This window comes from Bidens hawaiensis, unplaced genomic scaffold, assembly GCF_021521415.1.
Source record: "Bidens hawaiensis isolate Kalapana, Puna unplaced genomic scaffold, B.hawaiensis_p1.1 tig00001412_1, whole genome shotgun sequence".
NCBI lineage: Eukaryota > Viridiplantae > Streptophyta > Magnoliopsida > Asterales > Asteraceae > Bidens > Bidens hawaiensis.
In genome coordinates, this window is record NW_027491079.1 from 222,710 (window position 1) to 242,931 (window position 20,222).

Here is a 20,222-nt window from a genome sequence, read left to right on the forward strand (position 1 = left end):
CTATGAATATTGTGTGTTTATCAATTGAATGACTAATTGCTACTTGTTTAGTTGCTTTATTTTATCGCATTCGGAGAGGTACATCAGAATTCTAGCAAAAGTCAGTATGATCATACGCCGTCTTAGTAGCCAAAGACCGATCCGCAAGGCAATGGTCAACTGACACCCTTACTTGTATTTGTTTTGTCATAGTAGCCATAGCCCGTGTTCGAGAGGCATGGTTAACTGACACCCTTTATTTGCTCATGATTTGATTGATTTATACTCACAATATCAGTTTTGCTCTTATATATATATATATTATATCAAAACTGGTGACTTTTCTCACACAACCTCGTGTTGACAAATCAATATTATTTTGCTTGTAATTGCAGGTTATCATTTGGTTTGAAGTTAAGGTGAAGAAACACATATAGAGATCTTAGTTAATAAAATAAAGGATATTTGCGTTCTATTTATATTTTGGATAATCATTTAAATTTGGATTGTTTCTAGTTATGATTGAACTTTGTGTACTTGTTTGAACTTAATAAATAAATTAGTTATTGTCATATTCAAATTGTATAATAGTACCCTGTGAGTTGTGAACCAATGGTTCGCATCCTGATATTTCCGCCATAGGTTGAGGTATGACAGGTGATATGGTGGCTCTTAAGCCCTCATAGTGTCGCAAAAGTGCACTACTCCATCTTTTTTCCCCAAAGCCAAGATCAGAGCTAGTTAACTTGCGATACTGACGGGGGACTGATTGCTCGCAGTGTTCAACATGTTCGATCCAGGTGATCTACACATATATAATTATATTTTAGTTAGTGATTATGCAATAAAACTATATTTACAAATAATTTTATATGTATATATGTACCTCTAATAAACCATTTGGCATATCATGTATGCTACAATCAGATGGACACCTTGTTATGTGACCTTCCATTCCATAGTTAATGGTTACATCAGCCACAATCCATAGCCCCTCTGCTTGTTGTTTGGCGAATCTAATAAACTTCAAGTCTCGAACTGGTACTAAAGGTGTGATGACTTGGATTTTGGCTTTGATCTGCATAAAATTTTGATCTTTTAGCATTAACTAAATGATAATTTTAATATCGGATATTAAAAGCAAAGAAATTCAAGAAGACTTACAAGTTGGAGAGCACCACTTCTTGAACCTCCTACGCCTTTAGAAATCACTTCCGTTGTAGTACAACTTCCGATCACACCCGTAAACGTATCTCTCCATTGATCCTGTAATACATAAAATTAATCAAATTTCGTATAACTTGATAAAACCCTTGGTTTTCTAATAAACTACCAAAGACAAAAAAGAAAAGTCACCGCGTTAAGTAATGCTTCTACAAGGATTGAACCATTTATTGGTACCACGTTGCTAGCCCTTGTAGCCTCGGATACCAATCCAGGTGGTTTTGTGCCCAGGCAAGGTGTAAAAGCCTTTACATATTCGATGAGCTTAAGAGTTTCTTTTCCACATTCCTTGTTTCTTTTCCATAATGGAGCATTGACTAGCCCAAGCCTCAAGATCTCTTCCATTGCCCTTGATGCTTGCTCAAGATATCCATTCCTTTGAATATCTATTTCGTTGCGTATTTGTGATTGCGACTCCATTGGGCTTATAATATTATTGTTGGAGCTTCCCTATGCGAATTCAAAGTTATTGTTCGTTAGTAAAGGAGCTAGAAAGTCTATAAAGTGAAAGTCGAGCAAAAGAGTAAATAGTTTATGAGATATATTAAACTAGATACTTACTATTAGATCTTTGTTTTAATCCAAATATGTTTTGATGCAAATTGCGTATTTTGCTATGTACAATATATGTGAAAAATTTGTTGGGCGCACGTTATAACTATCCTCACTAAGGTACCCTTTTAGGAATGATAATTTCACATTGATTTGTCATATATGACATTGGAAACACTTGAATAGGACAAAATTGCATTCTAATAAATTTAAACATGACTATAGTTTACAAATCATTGGGCTTCTTCACACTTTACATCATGAGTTAAAAAAACGAAGATCTCACTCCTATTTGTGTATATTTGTGTCTTAAATGTATGTATTGTGTTGCATATGTTGACTTCATCTTGAAGATTCATTTGCTCCGTATTTGTATCACTATTAAGAGGTTGGGCAATAAGTCTCATTATTTGTTATCAAACATTGAACAAATCTCTATTTTCATTTGATGTTTTTAATTTGTGTCATAATTATAAGGGAAGTTTCTTTCTTTCTTTATTTCTTCTTCTTCTTCTTCTTCTTCTTCTTCTTCCTTAATAACGGCAACTGATTTGATATGTAAACCTATCCTATTTGGAGCTATGTCTAAGATCGACTGAATTTTCATGACTCATCCTTCCCATGTTGGCTAAGCATTTTATATAAAACTTTTAATGCGGTACCCAAAATAACAGACATTGAGTCTTAGACCCTAACATGACGTTTACTCGGATAAGGAATGATGAATACAATATTGAATTATCTAGAGACAGGAGTGTATGTAGAAAAGAAATGATTGATAGTCATTGTGAAAAGAGAGTGATAGCCATATCTCATAAAATCTTCCTCTCAAAGTGAGAGATAATTTATGTTATCCGTAAGTACAAAAAGTGAGCATTAAATTAATACTTGATGATGCCAGATCTACACCCCTAGTTTCTAGCGGGTAAACTTATTTTAGACGTACTATCAGGCCTTCGGGTTGTGAGATGGTGCCCCAGCAAATCTTTATATCATATTGCAATCTTCCGCAAACCTTGCTTCGCATGAACCTTTCCTTCTTTCGGTGAGCAACTCCTAGTTCCGGGCACAAAGGTTTTCTTTACTTCCCGCTTGTCGGCCAAACACCAGTCCTTCCAGCCTGTTGGTAACGCACCTTCGTTTTATCCCCAAGTCTCCCCAACTCCTATGATAACTCAAAAACAGTCCTTCCAGTTCACCTATTCATCCATCCAAACCTTATTCCCTTTTATAGGTCATGTAAGTCTCTCTTCCTTTTTGTTGTTTGGATGCCTCCACATACCATCAAATTAACAAACAAAAACAAAAATTAAATGATTATGTAAAGAAAAAAAAACTTCAAAAGAACATTCGAGAAATGTGAAATAGTCATCCATATCCATACCATTAATATAAGTGCCAATAATAAAGATAGTGGCATACTCAAGGGACACTTTATATAACAACACACATATCAATCAGAAGCTACTAGAACTATTAGAAATCGTCGTCTTTCTTTCTTATCTTGAATATTCTCCATAATAATAATAATAAAAAATATGTTAACAGTTATGTATACCTGCTAACTCTTCTATATTTTTGTCATTAGAATTTGCCATTTTGTTTGGCAATGGAATAGAAAGTGTCAACGGCGTTTTATTTAAGACACTCGTCATTCTACTAAGATTCTTTTTTAATCATTCATTCTCTATCTTGAGCTTTTGTTGTTCAATAAAACTGCCTGAAAGTGTTGCTTGCGGGCCACATTTGTTGCAAATTGGGTTCTTTATAGCTTCTTTCAATGCTAAAAGCTCAAGCTTAAGTTTCTCATTCTCTTTCTTTAGTTCATCACGCTCCATTTGAGCCTACACAAATATAGTTAATGAATTTTAATACCAGATAATAAATAATAGTGGGTCTAGGTCTAGGAGTGACTAGTATATTTCTTAAACTGTCAGATGTTTGCATATTTTTTAAACTTGAATTTTTTGCCATTGAATTTTCAAATATCTCACTTTTTCAAAAGTAAATATGTTATCAAACATTACCTTTCTGAGTTCTTCGATTTTGGAACCAAAATTTGACCTTTTTTCCTTCGATGTTGAGTTTTCTTCCAATGTCTATCCTTTCTTTCTCGTTGGGGTGATCGTTCTTCTTAAGGAACTTGGTAACACAAAACAAAATAAACAAAATAAAATAACTCTATATGGATGGATTCAAATTTAATTTAGTAAATACTAGAAAGGAAAAATGAGTATTACTTTTTGAGTTCTTCTTCGAATGAGGAGTATATTGTACCCTTTGTGAACTCGAAGAACGATGAATTTCCTGTTCGTTTCTAGATGCGAATGTTGAATTCTCGTTTCCACCAGATGCGATTGTAGGCACTATTTCTTCCCCATAATAACTATATCCTTCTATTTTTTGGCTTTTGTCTGCAAAATCATAATGCAAAATACAGTTTAGTTAAAATCCACTACTACTAAAGATTAGCAGATTCTTAAGAAAAAACTCATGAGAAGACCATAATAAAAAGATGAATGTTTCTAGTTTTTGTGAAATATATTTAACATAAATTAAATCATATATATTAATCTTGAATTTGTTTATTTATTTATTATTTTTTATGAAGCTTTTATAACAAACACTCAGACGTGATAATATTTCATTTTTTTGTTATGAAATGACAAAAAAGCGAAAACTTTTATTTTTCATGCAATTAAAAAACAGTAACCAATAAGCTATGACAAAATGTCATTGTTGGTCTAATTTCACCACCTAAAAGATCTAACCAACAAAAAAAGTAACTAGTTTAGGTGTTAAACAGAAAGGTGTAAAATTTTCTAATACGATTCATTTAAGACTTGATTTTCCATGCGTCATATATTAAAAAGAAAAATGTGTATTATATGTAAAAAAATAAGACATATATTAATATTTGTAGCAATTCAGATTCGGTTTTTTAGTAGGTCTAGTTCAAAACTCAACATTTCAAAATGGATTTAAACAGCAGATGTGAATTTTGGTTTATCTATATGCCGAAATGAGAAACCAAAAAGCGATTAACATGAAAATTAAGGTATGCGTTTCGTAACAAAAAGAAATGTAGTCTTTTTCTGAATATATTTTTATTGAACGGCAAAGATTATATCTGAAAATCTCCACCGGTAAGAAATTAGAGAAGACAAGACAAAACCCGATAAAAATATGACCCATTGCTAGAGACTTACAAAAACATGAGCAAGACTAAAAGATAAAAAAAAGGTTTATTGGATTTTAATAATCCCTATTGACTGGTATTGGCCGATAATAATCCCTATTAATTTTATCACCGCTGGCGGTCCCAACTTTATAAAAGTTGGCCCCCAACGGTCCTCCATTAAAAATGACTTAACGGCGTTATACTTTTTTTCCAAATTTCAAACTAATTTTTTAGGGTTTTTGTTCGGAAGGATGATACAAGTCGATTGATGTAAAGCTTCGTTCGAAACGGTGCTCCAAAACGAAGAAACAATGCTTCAATTCGGTTGTTTGAACTTACAATTAACAAAAATCAAGTCGTTTGGATAACTGTTTCGAGTTAAGTTTTATATCAATCGACTCATATCCCATTTCCGAACAAAAGCCCTAAAACAATAGTTTGAAATTCTGAAAAAAGTATAACTCCGTTAAGTCATTTTTAACGGGGGGCCATTAGGGGCCAACTTTTTTAAATTTGGGACCGCCAGCGGTGATAAAATGAATAAGGATTATTATTGGCCAATACAGTCAATAGGGATTATTAAAATCCAATAAACCTAAAAAAAGTATGTAACAAGTACAAAATAAAAAATAGAAGAAGATACTTTATCACTTGTTGTTAATACTTGATCAACAAAGGAGCTTTCTCCTTAATTCTTTAACCAACAAAATACATTGTGGATGTGAAGGGAGGAAGATCGAGATACACACACACACAAAGAAATGGGATGTAAATAGAAATATGTTGAAATATTTATTTTAAATCTTTTCTATTAGCTTCAAATTTAAGATTCCTTCTCACTATGAAAATATATCTCATTTCACAAAGTCATTGCATTTAACCCGACTTATTTTTAAATATAAAACAAATCTCATAAATTACTTACTTAAATCTTATATGAAAAAATAAAATTAAGCCTAACTTTATTATGCAATATTAGAGAGATTAATTTAATACCTCTTAAACGAATTACGAATAATTATTTATCTACGAATTCATTTGTACATTAATGTGTATTTGACCGATTAGGTTAGATCCAATGTTGCCATCGCCGCTTTCGTGGAGGTGGTTATAAAGGTTTTCCAAATGTTCACTTCCTTTGGGTGGTTAGGAGTTCGAGTCATGGTAAGAAAAATTTTGTCGAAAGTATCTTTTAAGGACATAGATGTATTAGCTGTTAAAACAATATGTTAAGTCAAATGTTGATATAAACAATGAAACTAAACAACGATTAAAAAAAAAGTTCAAGTTTATCGTGTTGTATAATATTATAGCTATCGTATTAATAAATGAATTCATATATGTGGTCAAATTTTCTTTGGACACTTTTTTGTTTATTAAATTATCTTAAATGTACAAAGCAATCATTTTTTTGTATTCCTGTAAATAAATGAAAATTAGTAAATATTAAATGTGATTAAAATTTTTTATCTAGTAATTAGCTGTAATTCTTCGAATTAAAATATTATTGATTTTTTTATTATTTTTTATCTTTATCATCTTAACAAAAATAATTTTTTACTTTGAAGTTATTACGACCTAATATTTTCACCCACTACCTTTTTTTTAAAAGAAAATGTAAGATAAATATAATATATTTTTGAAGAAAAATAGAATTTTTAAGTGCTAACTATTAAGGATAAAACAGAAAATCAACAAATAAATGAAATAGAAAATTGTAATGATATAAATATATTTGCAACTCATAAACTAGAGATCATAATAATTTTTTTGAAACAATTATACTCAATTATTATTTTTATTGTATTATCATTTTTACATTAACTATGTACAATAATAAATGATAATATTTTTGTTAAATTAATTATCATATATTAAGTTTTAATTAGTAAAAAAAAGAAATGCTTAACTTCTTTATACATTTAAGTAAAAATTAAAATCTATCATGCATATATTAATACATTTTCTAATTTAGCACGTTAATTTTTTTTATTTTAATAATCTTACATTTAGAAACTAGAAAATAATCCAATAGGAATAAGAATGAGATGTAATGACAACCTAAAACAATATATTAATGTCAACTCAATTATATTAATTAACGTTAGAATAAAAAGAATATAACATATTATTTACATTATTTAATAAAAGACTAAAATATACTGTTTGAACCAACTGGAACCATAAATTTTGAACCAGCTTGTAATTCTCTCTATCAAAACTGGTTCTAAACCGGTTAATTGAACCAAAAACCGTCCAAAACTACTCGAGTCGTTCAAAAACCGACCGTAAACAGTTAAAAAAAACCGGTTTAACCCGAACCAAAACCGATCATAAACTGGTTTTGACAGTTGGTGACCTAGCGAACAAGGTTCAACCCGAACTGGTTAAGGGATTAAAATTGGTTTGTGCATCTCTACGTATAACAAGTGAAATACTAATGCATTTTCTAAAGATCAACTCTCAAATAACTTTGATATGATATGAATAGGTTAATCTAGGAAAGTAGTCATAACTCTCATTTGTTTTTAACAATAAATAAAAGCCAAAAGATTAACGAAGATTATGATTGCCATATAAATGTCTTTTGGATCAATAAACATATGTTAATGACAAAGAAAAAAACTCGAAATCGAGTTTTTGTATGCATATAAATAGAATAAAATGAATGACATGCGATAACTTGAATGAGAGACGGATTCGAGTATTTCGTAGCGGAAAACCAGATCGATATAAAGAGGCCTTTGTTAGAGTCTTCAATCAGACAACAAAGGGTTTTGATCACGTTTTAAGAAGTAACAAGAACTTGATTGTGTTACAAATGGTGGAATGTTATAGAATAACCAGTGAAGAAAGAAACTTTGTTTTAAGGTAACGTGACTCACAATTGAATATTTTTTCGTTTGAGTACCAATGTTAATATTTAATATATATAGCGTTTTTTCATAGAGGTTATAATCTTCTGGGTACGCAACATACCGTAACGTATTGAAACGCTAGGAAAGTAATCATAGTTTAATTGTTAGAAATAATTAAATAAAGAAATTACATATTTGATAAGACTACTTTTAGTAGATTATTATAATTTAGGCAAGTTGGAAATATATAATCTCACATTTTGTGTATTGGCCTATAATAATCCCACTTTTAAAAATCACTACCAATGTTTCAACCTTTCTAACTATTTTTGTCTAAATGGTCCCCCGTTAAAAAAATACTTAACGTTGTTACATTTTTTTTCAAATTTCATACCGATGTTTTAGGGATTTTGACCAGAAGAATGATACGAGGCAACTGATGTAAAACTTATCTCGAAACGAGGTATCAAATGGATTGATTTTTGTTAATTGTAAATTCAAACACCCAAATTGAAATACTGTTTTGTCGTTTGGATCACCGTTTCGAGATAAGTTTTACATCAGTTGACTCGTATCCTTATTCTGATCAAAAGCCCTAAAACATCGGTTTGAAACTCGAAAACAAATGTAACGACGTTAAGTGTTTTTAACGGAGGACCATTGAGACAAAAATAGTTGAAAGATTGGACCGTTGGTAGTGATTTTTAAAGGTAAGATTATTATCAGCCAATACACAAAAGGTGAGACTATTTTTTTTTCCAATTTGCCTATAATTTATACTCTCCATTATATAAATAACACCAACAATTAGTTCCATCAGTGATTCATCAGTGAAGGCATTTGCCAATGGAAATTTGTCAGCGAAAAACGATTGTTAGTTGTTTCATGAAATGCCCTGAATCCAAGGGTCTGAATGGTGGGGTTTACACATGCAACATATTTCATAAACATAGAAAATTTATTGAATACGCACCACACAAAAGAAGAATAAAATTACACTAGTCATCAACTTGTCCACACACTGGATTACAAATCCTTAATTAAATTACTCTTCTCTAAAACATGAAACACTATTCAACTAGATAGCCCTTGTGTCAATGCTATCTATACCCATACTTAATCATAATAACTGGCTTAAATAGACGTGCATACGTAAAGTCAGTGCTACTGAATGAGTTATAGCTTTCATAATTAAATAAGTGGGATATAACATAAACATGACTTTAACACTATCGTACACGTTAAAAAAGACTTTGGCAAGCATGTCACAAGTATATTGTCACAACCCCGACCCTATTCCCCGGGAGGGGTGCCGTGAACATGAGTGATGGTACGTATCAGTGTTTATTAATTTGGCAATGGAAAATTCATCAAGACCGCAATTTGGAAAAAATTATCGGAGTGTAAAACACCATGATTTTTATTTCATAATCTGGGATAAAAATCCACATTTGTGTGTACAAAGGTTTTATTGGGATAAACCCTAATTTACAAACCCTTATTATGGTGATAAGCCACTTATTTAAGCCAGAAGGCTCATATGCACCATTCCTTTGTCTTTGAGAAGTTACCTGAAACATGTTAAAAAATATTTGATCAACATGAAATACTGGTGAGTATATTAATTTTTAAATGACACATTTTTATAGTTACAACATTAAGATGTTTTTGCATTTGCATGCTTACATATCACCGAAAAGTACTTGTCACTTGACTGTATCTGTGACTGTGGTCATATTACTTATTAGCTAACACTTTCCCAAAAAGTATAACGTGTAGCGGCCCAGTAGGCAAGCCTTGTATACAAAACCCCACAGTACCAGCAGTAACAATCCCATAAGTCTACAAACTTAATCACTGTAACATAACTAAAACCTTTTGAAAACATTTGGACTATCTGTCATGAGTTTAGTAAGTTTAAAAATCATTATGACAGTATTGGAAAACCAGTTGTCTCACACAAATGTGAGTTGTGAAAAAACTCGAATGCTTCACCTAGCTAGTTTACTGTTTATGAGCTTCCTAGTATTATACACCTAGTGTTGTACATATATGTATCAGTAAAAACCGATAAGATTTAACGATAATCACAATATTGAAAACTTTACACGATGGCACAAAGTCTCACCTTGTTCAGGCTGAGTTGGATTCATGTATTAAAGTCTCAATCAATCGGACTAGGTATCATTGCGGCTACTCAAGGTATTATACCAATACTTATACTATAAAAGGAAGTGAGAGAGAGAGAATGTAAGTCCTAAATCTGGATCACTACAATTATGATATCAACAATCTATGTGCTGGTGCGGAATTCCAACACTAGATGATTCAAGAAAACAAGTAAACACAAACACGTAGAACACAAGAATGGCTTCAAAACACACGTATTATTATACGTCGGGTGCTTAAGCACTATCAAGACAAAACTCGTCTAGAACAACCCTTAGACGGACAAAAAAGAACAAGTGAATGAACAACCTAGAACCCTATACAATGCATTCTATGTATAGGGTTGTGATACCACACGTTAGCCCAACAAAGACCAAAAGCCCACCGAGATCCAAAGGGATCTCGGTTTACATATGCGGCACAAACAAAACAAATAAACTAAGCACAAACCAAATAACTAGGCCCAACAATCTCCCCCTTGGTTTGTAGCTTGGTTCTCAATCATGCTCCATATAATTGATGTCAGCGTCTTTCAAACTTCCTGCCCAAAATTTGCATTTGATAATAGAAGCCACCATGCTTGTATATTCTTTTGCAGCCGTTTCAAAAATCGGGTCGGCAATTATCTGAAATGCACTGAGTGTCTTGATATCTTTCTCTCCTAGCTTTAGCAAATCTCTTGGATCAACAAATCTGTACTGCCCTTTGCCCTTTTGCAAACGTATAACAACGGTGGCAGTCTCACTATCATACATCCAGAATCTCATGTTATCCAAAGTACCATCTGGAATAGCTTTAGGCACAGGAATATGAGTGGCCTTCTCTGTAGCAGGCCACATAACGTTGACCGTTGTCTTTCCTGTCTTTGGATCCACGACCCCCTTTGCTTTCTTCAAGAACAATTTTGCAGTCGACATTTTCGGAAAGCCTTGATCAACTTGATTTCTCAGAAAGTTCCAGAAATCTCTACCATGATAATCATTGGTTGGGTTGTGGAATGGAGAGTTTATCAAATCACTAAGATCCACTTTAGTCCAAGAACCAAAGTCTTTCATCTTATTATAGTACTCAGTGGTACCAGACTTCCGTTTAACCCACCACATGTTTTTTTCAGCATCAAAACCCCATGACACAACTCCAGAACGATCTCCATATTTATCCGAAAAATCATTTGGAAAGGTGACAACGAACCTGTCTGGGTGATCGGATGATTCAACATTTTGATTGGAGTTTTTCATTACCAGTAGCTTCCTCTGAACTCTGTCTGACTTTTCTTTGGTGACTGGAGGTGCAGACATGTACTGCTTCAGCGTCTCTGATTCATCTATGTTTTCAAATGAACGAACAGTAGAGCTACTACCTTGATCAACGTTTGGCATCTTTGAAGTCACATCACTACTGCTCTTGAATTCATCTCCAAACTTCTGAACGAGTTTTTGTTGGAGGTCTAGGTAAATAGCAGTTAATTCTCCCATGTTGGACTGAAGCTCTTTTATCTTGGAGTCTTTATCGGAGTTACTGGCTTCTAGCTCTTGAATCCGTATGTCTTTTACAACAGAGTCTTGTTCAAGTTCAAAGACTCTACGTTGAAGAGCTTGTACATCAACAGGAGCATCTTCAAGTACGACTCCTTTGCCTTTTTCTTGCAGATATCTTTCTTGCATAGCCAAAATCTGAGCAACCTTTTCGAAAACATTAGAGCTTGACTGACCTAGATTGGATGGGCCAGAAGAACCAGAAGGAACATCAGAGAATGGTATGTAAACTTCATCAGTTTGTGGAATGTCTGCCTCAAAATCAAAATCACGAGCAATGTCATCAAGTATCTGATCTTGAGTATGAGGCTCGACAGATGATGGGTTGGGATCAACATGAGTCTCAGGAGCAGTCGACTCAGGCTGATGTGATTCTTGTTGTGGGCTGAATGTTGTTGATTGAGTGGTTGTTTCATCTTCATTACCCAGCACGCCAGATCTCGAATCTGTCTTCCTTCATTTGCGTGGAATGAGATCGGCGGCTGGTTCCTCAGGGATAAATTCACTATCTTCATTTACAGCAAATGCTTGAGAAGGCTTCAAAGCAGATGACTGTAGAGTTTCCTTAAAAATCTCAAAATCTCTTAGTTGCTCAGCAGATGGAGTACTATCGGTGTCACGATGTTCTGTCTCTTCATCTTCATCATCAGAAATCTCAAAAGCTGCAACACGCCTTTGAACTGGTGCCACATGTTCATCGACAACTTGAGTGATAACTGGCTCAGCTTCTGTCTCAGCAAATCTCCCAAATTTTACCAGAGCACTGAGGCCCTGATAGACGACTGTAAGGCCCCGAACCCCGGGAACCCCACAGTTGGTAATCATTCCCAAACACTCGCAAAAATAATTAAACTTAAAAACAATTCTTTGCATTAAAATAGCATTACAGAGTATAATTCGGCGGAAAACGTAAATAGATGAATAAGTTCCCAAAATCAAAACTAATTATAACTTTTAAAAGTCTTTTGAAATAAAAGGTTCATAAGTAATTCTTCATTCCAGTATGCCCTTCACCGTCCAAGTAGCTCCGTGGACGTCCAAGCGATAAGACATCCTCTTCCTAACCTGAAACTCACACTAACATGCACACAAAGTCAGCTTAAGCTGAGTGAGTTCAAGTTTTAAATAAGTAGCAACAGTTTTTTTAATAATCATTCCAACGGTTTTATAACAGCAAATGGAAGTACATCGGTTAGGTCACCACATTCAATAAATAGCCATTCTTACGCGTGAGCATCTCTATACGTGCATTCCTATATATATCAATATATATGTATAAAACATTTAATAATAACATTCAAAGCCGAGAAAAAGTACAACCCAAACACGTAACATTCAGCGCATGCAAACACAAAGTAGGCATACGCAACATTCAGTAGTCGAGACGACTACAAACATTCAGGGTCGAGCAAACGTACAACCCAAACATGTAACATTCGGCGGGTGCAAACACAAGGTAGGCATACGCAACATTCAGTAGTCGAGACGACTACAACATTCGCCAAATATTGGCCATTCTAAATATATATAAATACATATATACATACACATTCTATAACATTCCAAGGCCTACCAATACTAGCAAGCCTATGTAAAACCATTCAAAACATTTTATCAAGTAAGAAAAACACTTAGGTGTGCATGCTAGCCCAAAACTTAAAAAGAGTTAAACGGGGAATCAAGAACTCACCTGAAATGAATCGAACACCTGCAACGAGCTAGGAAATCCCTAAGTGCACAATCACAAGCAAGGGCCTGTAAATTATACACAACGCGTTACTAAACTAGACCGTAAAAACACTCTTGCCTAATGGGCCGTTCAAGCCCAACACTTTGGCCCAAGGCCCAACACTTGACCCAAGGCCCAACAACTTGGCCCAAGGTCCAACAACTTGGCACAAGGCCCAACACTTGGCCCAAGGCCCAAGGGAAATCAAATCGGGTCGAATGCGCGTGTAATAAACCTTAAAACCATTCGTTAAACGAATCATTCCCAAATGGATCAAATTCCATTTTAAATCTTTTCATTCATCAAGATTATGTCACCCGAGTTGATAGGGTTGACGGTTCCTTTTTACAACTCTTACTTGAACATTTAAACGAAAATTCGCGCACCGCCGACTCGATTGACGAAGCACTAACCAGAACAGCCCCGAGCATCAAAAAAATAATTTTTCCATAGCCCTTAAACCCCCCTAGGGCTGTACAAACTGATTCGGTCGGTCACCCGATCAATTAACGCATCAAACTCAACAATTTGCAATTCTACGCCCGATAAACCCTAGTTTTCGAACTAAAATCGATTGACCGACCTAAACACCTCCATTGGCCATGAAATTATAATATGATGTACATGTCATACCTAGTGGAATTTGGATGCGAAGACCTCAAAACAGCCCCGGAAAAGCTCAATTGGGCAGCCACCCAGTTAGCCTACAACAAGACGTTTTTCGATCAATACGCGCAATATAAGGATCAATTAATGTGTAAAAGACTTGGGGAATCGTAGTACACACCTTGAATTGAAGTTCTAAGGCTTATAATTGGCTACAAAAAAAGAAAATCATGGGTCTTGGTCTTGTTCTTCCTGCCGATCGCAACAGCACAAAAAATAGGGTTTAGGGTTTTTGTTTAGTGTTATAATATGAAACTTTTTCATTCTAGCCCCCGGAAAATAATAATAATGCAACATGGAAGAAATGTTAAGCGATTAGACGTACTGGGATGACGTAAAGGCTTCCAAGAAACGTCGGATAAATCCCGAGAATTATACATACTCTACAATCTTTAATTCTTGAAATCGGAATTAACGGGCGTTACAACGTCCTTGGAGCCTTTCCTGGATTGTTTCATTAACCCAAAGGCGTTGGGTCCCATTTACTTCATGTCTAATGTATCAACAGATCTGACAAGGTCGGTGTAGTGTGAGTCAAAGATCATCTGTAAAAATCTTGGATACATAAGGAACAACTCTTTCTTCTTCCCTTTAAGATTGCTCATCATCTCATTGAAAACAAACTTGGAATAGTTGTAATTCCAATCCATGATCAGAGCAACGATAGCAGACATCTGAGTATGGCTTATCTCGTCTGATCTTCCCTTTCTTCCCGACACACATAAAAGAACGTGTGTATCAAAAACCTCCAGTATGGGTGAAATAACTTCTTGATTGCTGGAGGATAAGTACCCTTATAACCCATCCTGGAGAGAATTTAAGAGACATCTGTAGAAGAGTATTCCGTCGGATAATCAGGTTGATCACCAAACAAAAGTACCTCTCTTATAATAGCCTCTGTGATGACGCCCAGCTTCTTCTTCACTTTAGAGTCAATCGACACAACTCCATCTGGCCCTCGTGGATTGATTGAGGCATTACCAAAAATCAGTGATCATCTTCCTGCATATGACAGGGCTTTCTCATAATGCGTGAGAAATCCTGCAAGTATTGAGGCCGACAATCATAGACTTGAACTCCTTGTGAGCCAGTGGTGGATCACATAAGTATCCAGTAATATTATGTGTATCCACAAACTTTAACGGAAACTGATCAGCCATTACTGCACCAAACGAGTCAAGTTAGTAAGTGTAAGCTTGATCATAATTATATTTTAAGCATTTTAGTTCAAGTTTCAAAACATGAGGGGCCAACGATGACAAAAACAAATTAAGTGGACTACAAAGAAAAATGATAACAATAAAATAATTGTTTTCGGTCCACAAGAGTTTTCTGTCCACATCAGATTTCGGTCAAGAGGGGTTTTCGGTTAAAGGCAAGTGTTCTCTGTCAAGATTAACCGAGAATATGAGCTCTCAGTCAATTCCAGCGTTTTCGATCAACGAAAGTCAACTGAGAACATGAGTTCTCGGTCAAGGCTAGGAGATCTCGGTCAACGAAAGTCAACCGAGAGCTCTTTGATAGTTGAGGACACAGAACCCTTTGGGTTTCTTCTTGGAATATGTGTCGTCTTCTCCAAGTCACCAAGATCTCCATTAATCCTGCAACAAATCCATCTTAATTTCCAACAATTAACCCTAAACCATCCAATCGAAATCATCAAATATCTAAAAATACGTTTAACAACAATTAAATGAGAGAGTTTAGGATTAGCCTGGAAGCGAGCACACTAACAGACTGCAAACATGATATCGGGTCGGCTGGAGGTGAGGTACATTAGAGACCCGATCATTGATCGATAGTATGTTTGATCTACGGGACCTCCTTCCGGATCAGATGACAGTAAAGGCCTTTCCGCCATGGGAGTGTTAGTACTCTTGGAGTCTTGAAACTCAAACTTTGCGAGCATACCCTCAACATACTTTCCTTGATGCAGCAAAATTCCCGCCGAACTTTGGCGAACCTGTAACCCCAAAAATGTTGTCATCTCACCCAATGAATTCATCTCAAATCTTTTCTTCATAACTTCTTCAAATTCTGCACACAATTCAGCACTGGTGGATCCAAAAATAATGTCGTCCACATAGATCTGGACTAGAATCAAATCTTTTCTAACAGTTTTGTGGAACAAGGTTTGATCAATGGTTCCTCGCTTGTAGCCATGATGTAGAAGATGTGCTGTCAATGTAGCATACCATGCCCGAGGAGCCTGATGAAGCCCATACAATGCCTTGTCTAACCTGTAGACGTGATTTGGTTTCTTGGAGTCAACAAAACCCGGTGGCTGTTCCACATAGATCTCTTCTTTGAGTTCGCCGTACAGAAACGCGGTCTTAACATCCATCTGATACACCGTGAACCCCATGAAGGAAGCGTAGGCCAGAAAAATTCTGATGGCCTCAAGTCTTGCCACTAGAGCATAGACTTCAGTGTAATCCAACCCTTCAACTTGACGAAAGCCACGAACTACCAATCGTGCTTTGTTTCGAACAATAACCCCGGTGTCATCTTGCTTGTTTCGGAATACCCATTTCGTATCAAGTGCTTTCTTTCCTGCCGGTAACTCAACCAATCTCCAAACTTTCAACTTATCAAATTGATTCAATTCCTCATGCATAACATCTAACCAACTCGGTTCCTGGAAGGCCATTTCCACCGTCTTTGGCTCAATCTGAGAGATGAAACAGGAAAACAAACAACTATTTATTTGTCCTGTCTGACTTCTGGTGGACACGCCCGCTTCAAGAGGACCAATGACATTCTCAATTGGATGATTTTTCTGAATCCTTGAAGGAACTAATTGATCGAAAACATCACCGGTAGAGTGCAAGTTTGACAGATTTACATCCGCATCAGCATCAGCAAGAGGGTTCTTCCATCCCGAGGTCGCTGTAATATGTAAGTACGAGGTGCTAGCGACATATTCATTTGGAATGACATCGGGAAAAAGTGTGCTCCCGAAAATCTGACGAATAGAATTCTCCCCCTCAACTGCCGTAGAGTCATCAGACGAATTTTGCGAGAATTCAGTTTCTGGAACATCTTTCGATTGAGTGATGGGTGCGGGTGTGCCGTCATTAAGTGGCTCTGTGACATCATCATCCAAAGATGGAGAGATGTGAGATACTGCATGTGAGTCCCCTCTTTTAGCATCCACTATAGCACTGCTCGATGGTTCGATGTTGATGACCGGAAGCACATTGAATGGTTTGAAAAGTTCATTGTAATCAAATAACCAGTCCAGACCAACACGAGCATCAGTCTCGTTTTCTTCCAACCAACGAACATCATAGGACTCGAGAATTTGTTTGGTGGACTTATTGTAGACCCTGTAGGCGGTGGCCCGCATAACCGACAAAGAAACAATCATCAGCTTTGGCCCCGAATTTCGGAGTGGACTCGAGGTTCAGTAAAATACACGGACAACCAAAAGCTCTGAAATGTGCAACAGTAGGCTTATGACCATAGACAATCTCATATGGAGTTTTCATCTGTGACTTGTTGATTATCACCCGATTCTGAACATAACAGGCCGTTTTGATAGCTTCTGCCCAGAAGAATAATGGCAGTTTAGAGTCACACAACAAAGTCTTTGTAGGTTCCTGGACGGATCGTACACGGGATATCGCTATCTACGCAGGTGCGGAATCCCTGCGTGGGTAGATACGAGCGTAGAATACGTAAAACACGAACACACGATACAAACGAAACCACGTTATATTATAACTCGAACCACGTCTATTACAGACACTGGACACGTGAAATGATCACAACTATCACGAACTCTAAAACGAACTATCAACAACCGAACTTATCAAACAGTAACCCGTAGGTTACTTAAATACACGACAACTTCGCCTCAGGCGAAGTTGTCAATAACTTCGCTCGTTGAACAAGTTCGCCTAGGCGAACTTGTCAACAACTTCGCTTGTTCAACAAGTTCGCCTAAGCGAACTTGTTGACAACTTCGCTTACATACATAAAGATAAACTTAAACACAATTACAGACTCGATTACAAACGCTAGACTATGAACTACTGACATCTATGTACCAACAGACTCCCCCTTGGCAGTAGCTTCATATCTTGATCTTCATAGCTTGTGTCTTGTAATCTCTCGTCTTCTCTCTGCATCCCCTCAAGCATGCACTCCCTGTCTAACACATACAGAGACCAGCTTCTGGTACTTCTTAGCTTCCTCTTTCCAAGCAGGAATGTAGAAAATCTTCTTAGCATGTAGTACCTGCAAGTCAGCTTGAGACAGATTGACTAAGTACATAGGATCATACACCCTCATAATCTCTTGCTCATCTTCATCCTCCATGACTGCTTCAGCAGTCTCACAGTCCACGTACCACCATTTCAAATCTTTTAAGACATTCTTGGGCATCACCTTCATCGGCACTTCTTTTAAATTACGGACTGGTTTATACTTCATAACCATCCATGGTTTGCCGTCTGCCCTCATCCCTCTATCTTTATCTTCCACTAACTTCCCTTTCTGAGGCTTCAGAAGTTCAAACTTTTTATCTTTGATGGCCTCCTTCCAAACAATTTTCCCAATCATCCTCGCCATATTATCATTACTTCTGTTTATCAGCCCCAGTCTCGCTAAGTCTTTCACCTCACACTCCGGTAAGGTATTCAGGGATCTTAACATCCTCTTGAAGTACTGAATGCCGTCGTAACGTTTGATCACAAATAATCTCAACTCTTCATCGTACAACCAGCATATGATTCCTTTCTTCGACTCTGCATATCCCTTTATATTGTACGACTTTTTGAACATCGTCGGTACTGCTGGCTTCTTCGTCTTTACAAACCACTGAGCGCAGCCTTCCTTCCAGTTAGGCTGATCTTCCCACTCAGTGTTGTCAACCTCAGCAGCTTCACATATAGTCGACTGTTCAACCACAGGGATCTCATGTTCTACGTTTTCTTCAACAATCTCCCCTTCTTCTATCACATTCTCTACCACAATTTCTGCACCAATCTTTTCAATCTCATTGATTGGCAGAACATCATCATCAAATAACACATCGTCGCTGAACATGTCATCATCAAGTTCCTTCAGCGCATCGATCACGTCATCCTCCACCATCACTACATCATCACCACCAGCCGCTTCGGTAGACTCCCCCTCAGCTGTGGAAGCCCCAAGAGCTTGAGAGGTTCTTGGCAGCTCACCACCTGCACCTTCCGGTGCATTGGGATCATCGTCTCGGTCTTCTCGACGCTTGGTCCTCAACTCATCTCCTCTACAGCTCATCTGTTTTCGAAAATATTCAGATCTGTTTTCGACGATTTAGCAGTTTCCGGTCGGTGTAACGGCTTGAATATGACTGTATAAGGTGAGTATAACACAATATCAACGAAAACGCGTCCCGCGAATAGGTCAAACGAGACGTTTTCTACACCCGCGTGAAATCCCGAACCACACAATCGAGCCTAAAGCTCTGATACCAATTGTAGGTTCCTCGACGGATCGTACACGGGATATCGCTATCTACGCAGGTGCGGAATCCCTGCGTGGGTAGATACGAGCGTAGAATACGTAAAACACGAACACTCGATACAAACGAAACCACGTTATATTATAACTCGAACCACGTCTATTACAGACACTGGACACGTGAAATGATCACAACTATCACGAACTCTAAAACGAACTATCAACAACCGAACTTATCAAACAGTAACCCGTAGGTTACTTAAATACACGACAACGTCGCCTCAGGCGAAGTTGTCAATAACTTCGCTCGTTGAACAAGTTCGCCTAGGCGAACTTGTCAACAACTTCGCTTGTTCAACAAGTTCGCCTAAGCGAACTTGTTGACAACTTCGCTTACATACATAAAGATAAACTTAAACACAATTACATTACAGACTCGATTACAAACGCTAGACTATGAACTACTGACATCTATGTACCAACAGTCTTTGCCGCCTCGATAAGAGTTCTATTTCTCCTTTCAGCCACACCATTCTGTTGCGGTGTCCGGGCTGAACTGTACTGACGTAACACCCCCTCTCTGAACAAAAATAATTCAAAGATGCATTCTTGAATTCCGTGCCGTTATCACAACGAATTCCTTTCAGCTTAAAATTCAGTTGATTTTCCATAAGCACAATAAACTTCTTGATTAAATCTTCCGTTTCACTCTTATTTGACAAGAAAAACACCCAAGTGAACCGTGAGTGGTCATCAGTAATAACGAGACAGTAAGAGCTGCGTGAAAGACTCAAAACGTGAACTGGACCGAAGAGATCCATATGAAGCAATTGAAACACTGATGTCATGGTGTTAATCAATTTAGGTTTATGAGTTTT

General features: G+C 36.5%; 1 protein-coding gene across 1 annotated transcript; it reads right to left on the reverse strand.

The window, feature by feature from the left end:
- Positions 1 to 538: 538 nt before the first annotated feature.
- Positions 539 to 1,623, reverse strand: LOC143574820 (homeobox-leucine zipper protein HDG1-like). Its single transcript, XM_077059343.1, has 4 exons — positions 1,336 to 1,623; positions 1,144 to 1,245; positions 866 to 1,057; positions 539 to 784 (listed from the first exon to the last, which is right to left on the reverse strand). The coding sequence occupies exons 1-4, from the start codon at positions 1,621 to 1,623 to the stop codon at positions 539 to 541; spliced, it is 828 nt and encodes a 275-aa protein (XP_076915458.1).
- Between the last annotated feature and the right edge of the window lie 18,599 nt (positions 1,624 to 20,222).

What these genes read in the sequence shown, in the direction of transcription:
- LOC143574820 (XM_077059343.1), bottom strand. Translation starts at nt 1,623, where the DNA reads ATGGAGTCGCAATCACAAATACGCAACGAAATAGATATTCAAAGGAAT. An exon ending in TAGAAGCATTACTTAACGCG is followed by an intron (nt 1,246 to 1,335) that starts GTGACTTTTCTT and finishes TATGTATTACAG; the next exon opens with GATCAATGGAGAGATACGTT. An exon ending in TGCCAAATGGTTTATTAGAG is followed by an intron (nt 785 to 865) that starts GTACATATATAC and finishes ATATATGTGTAG; the next exon opens with ATCACCTGGATCGAACATGT.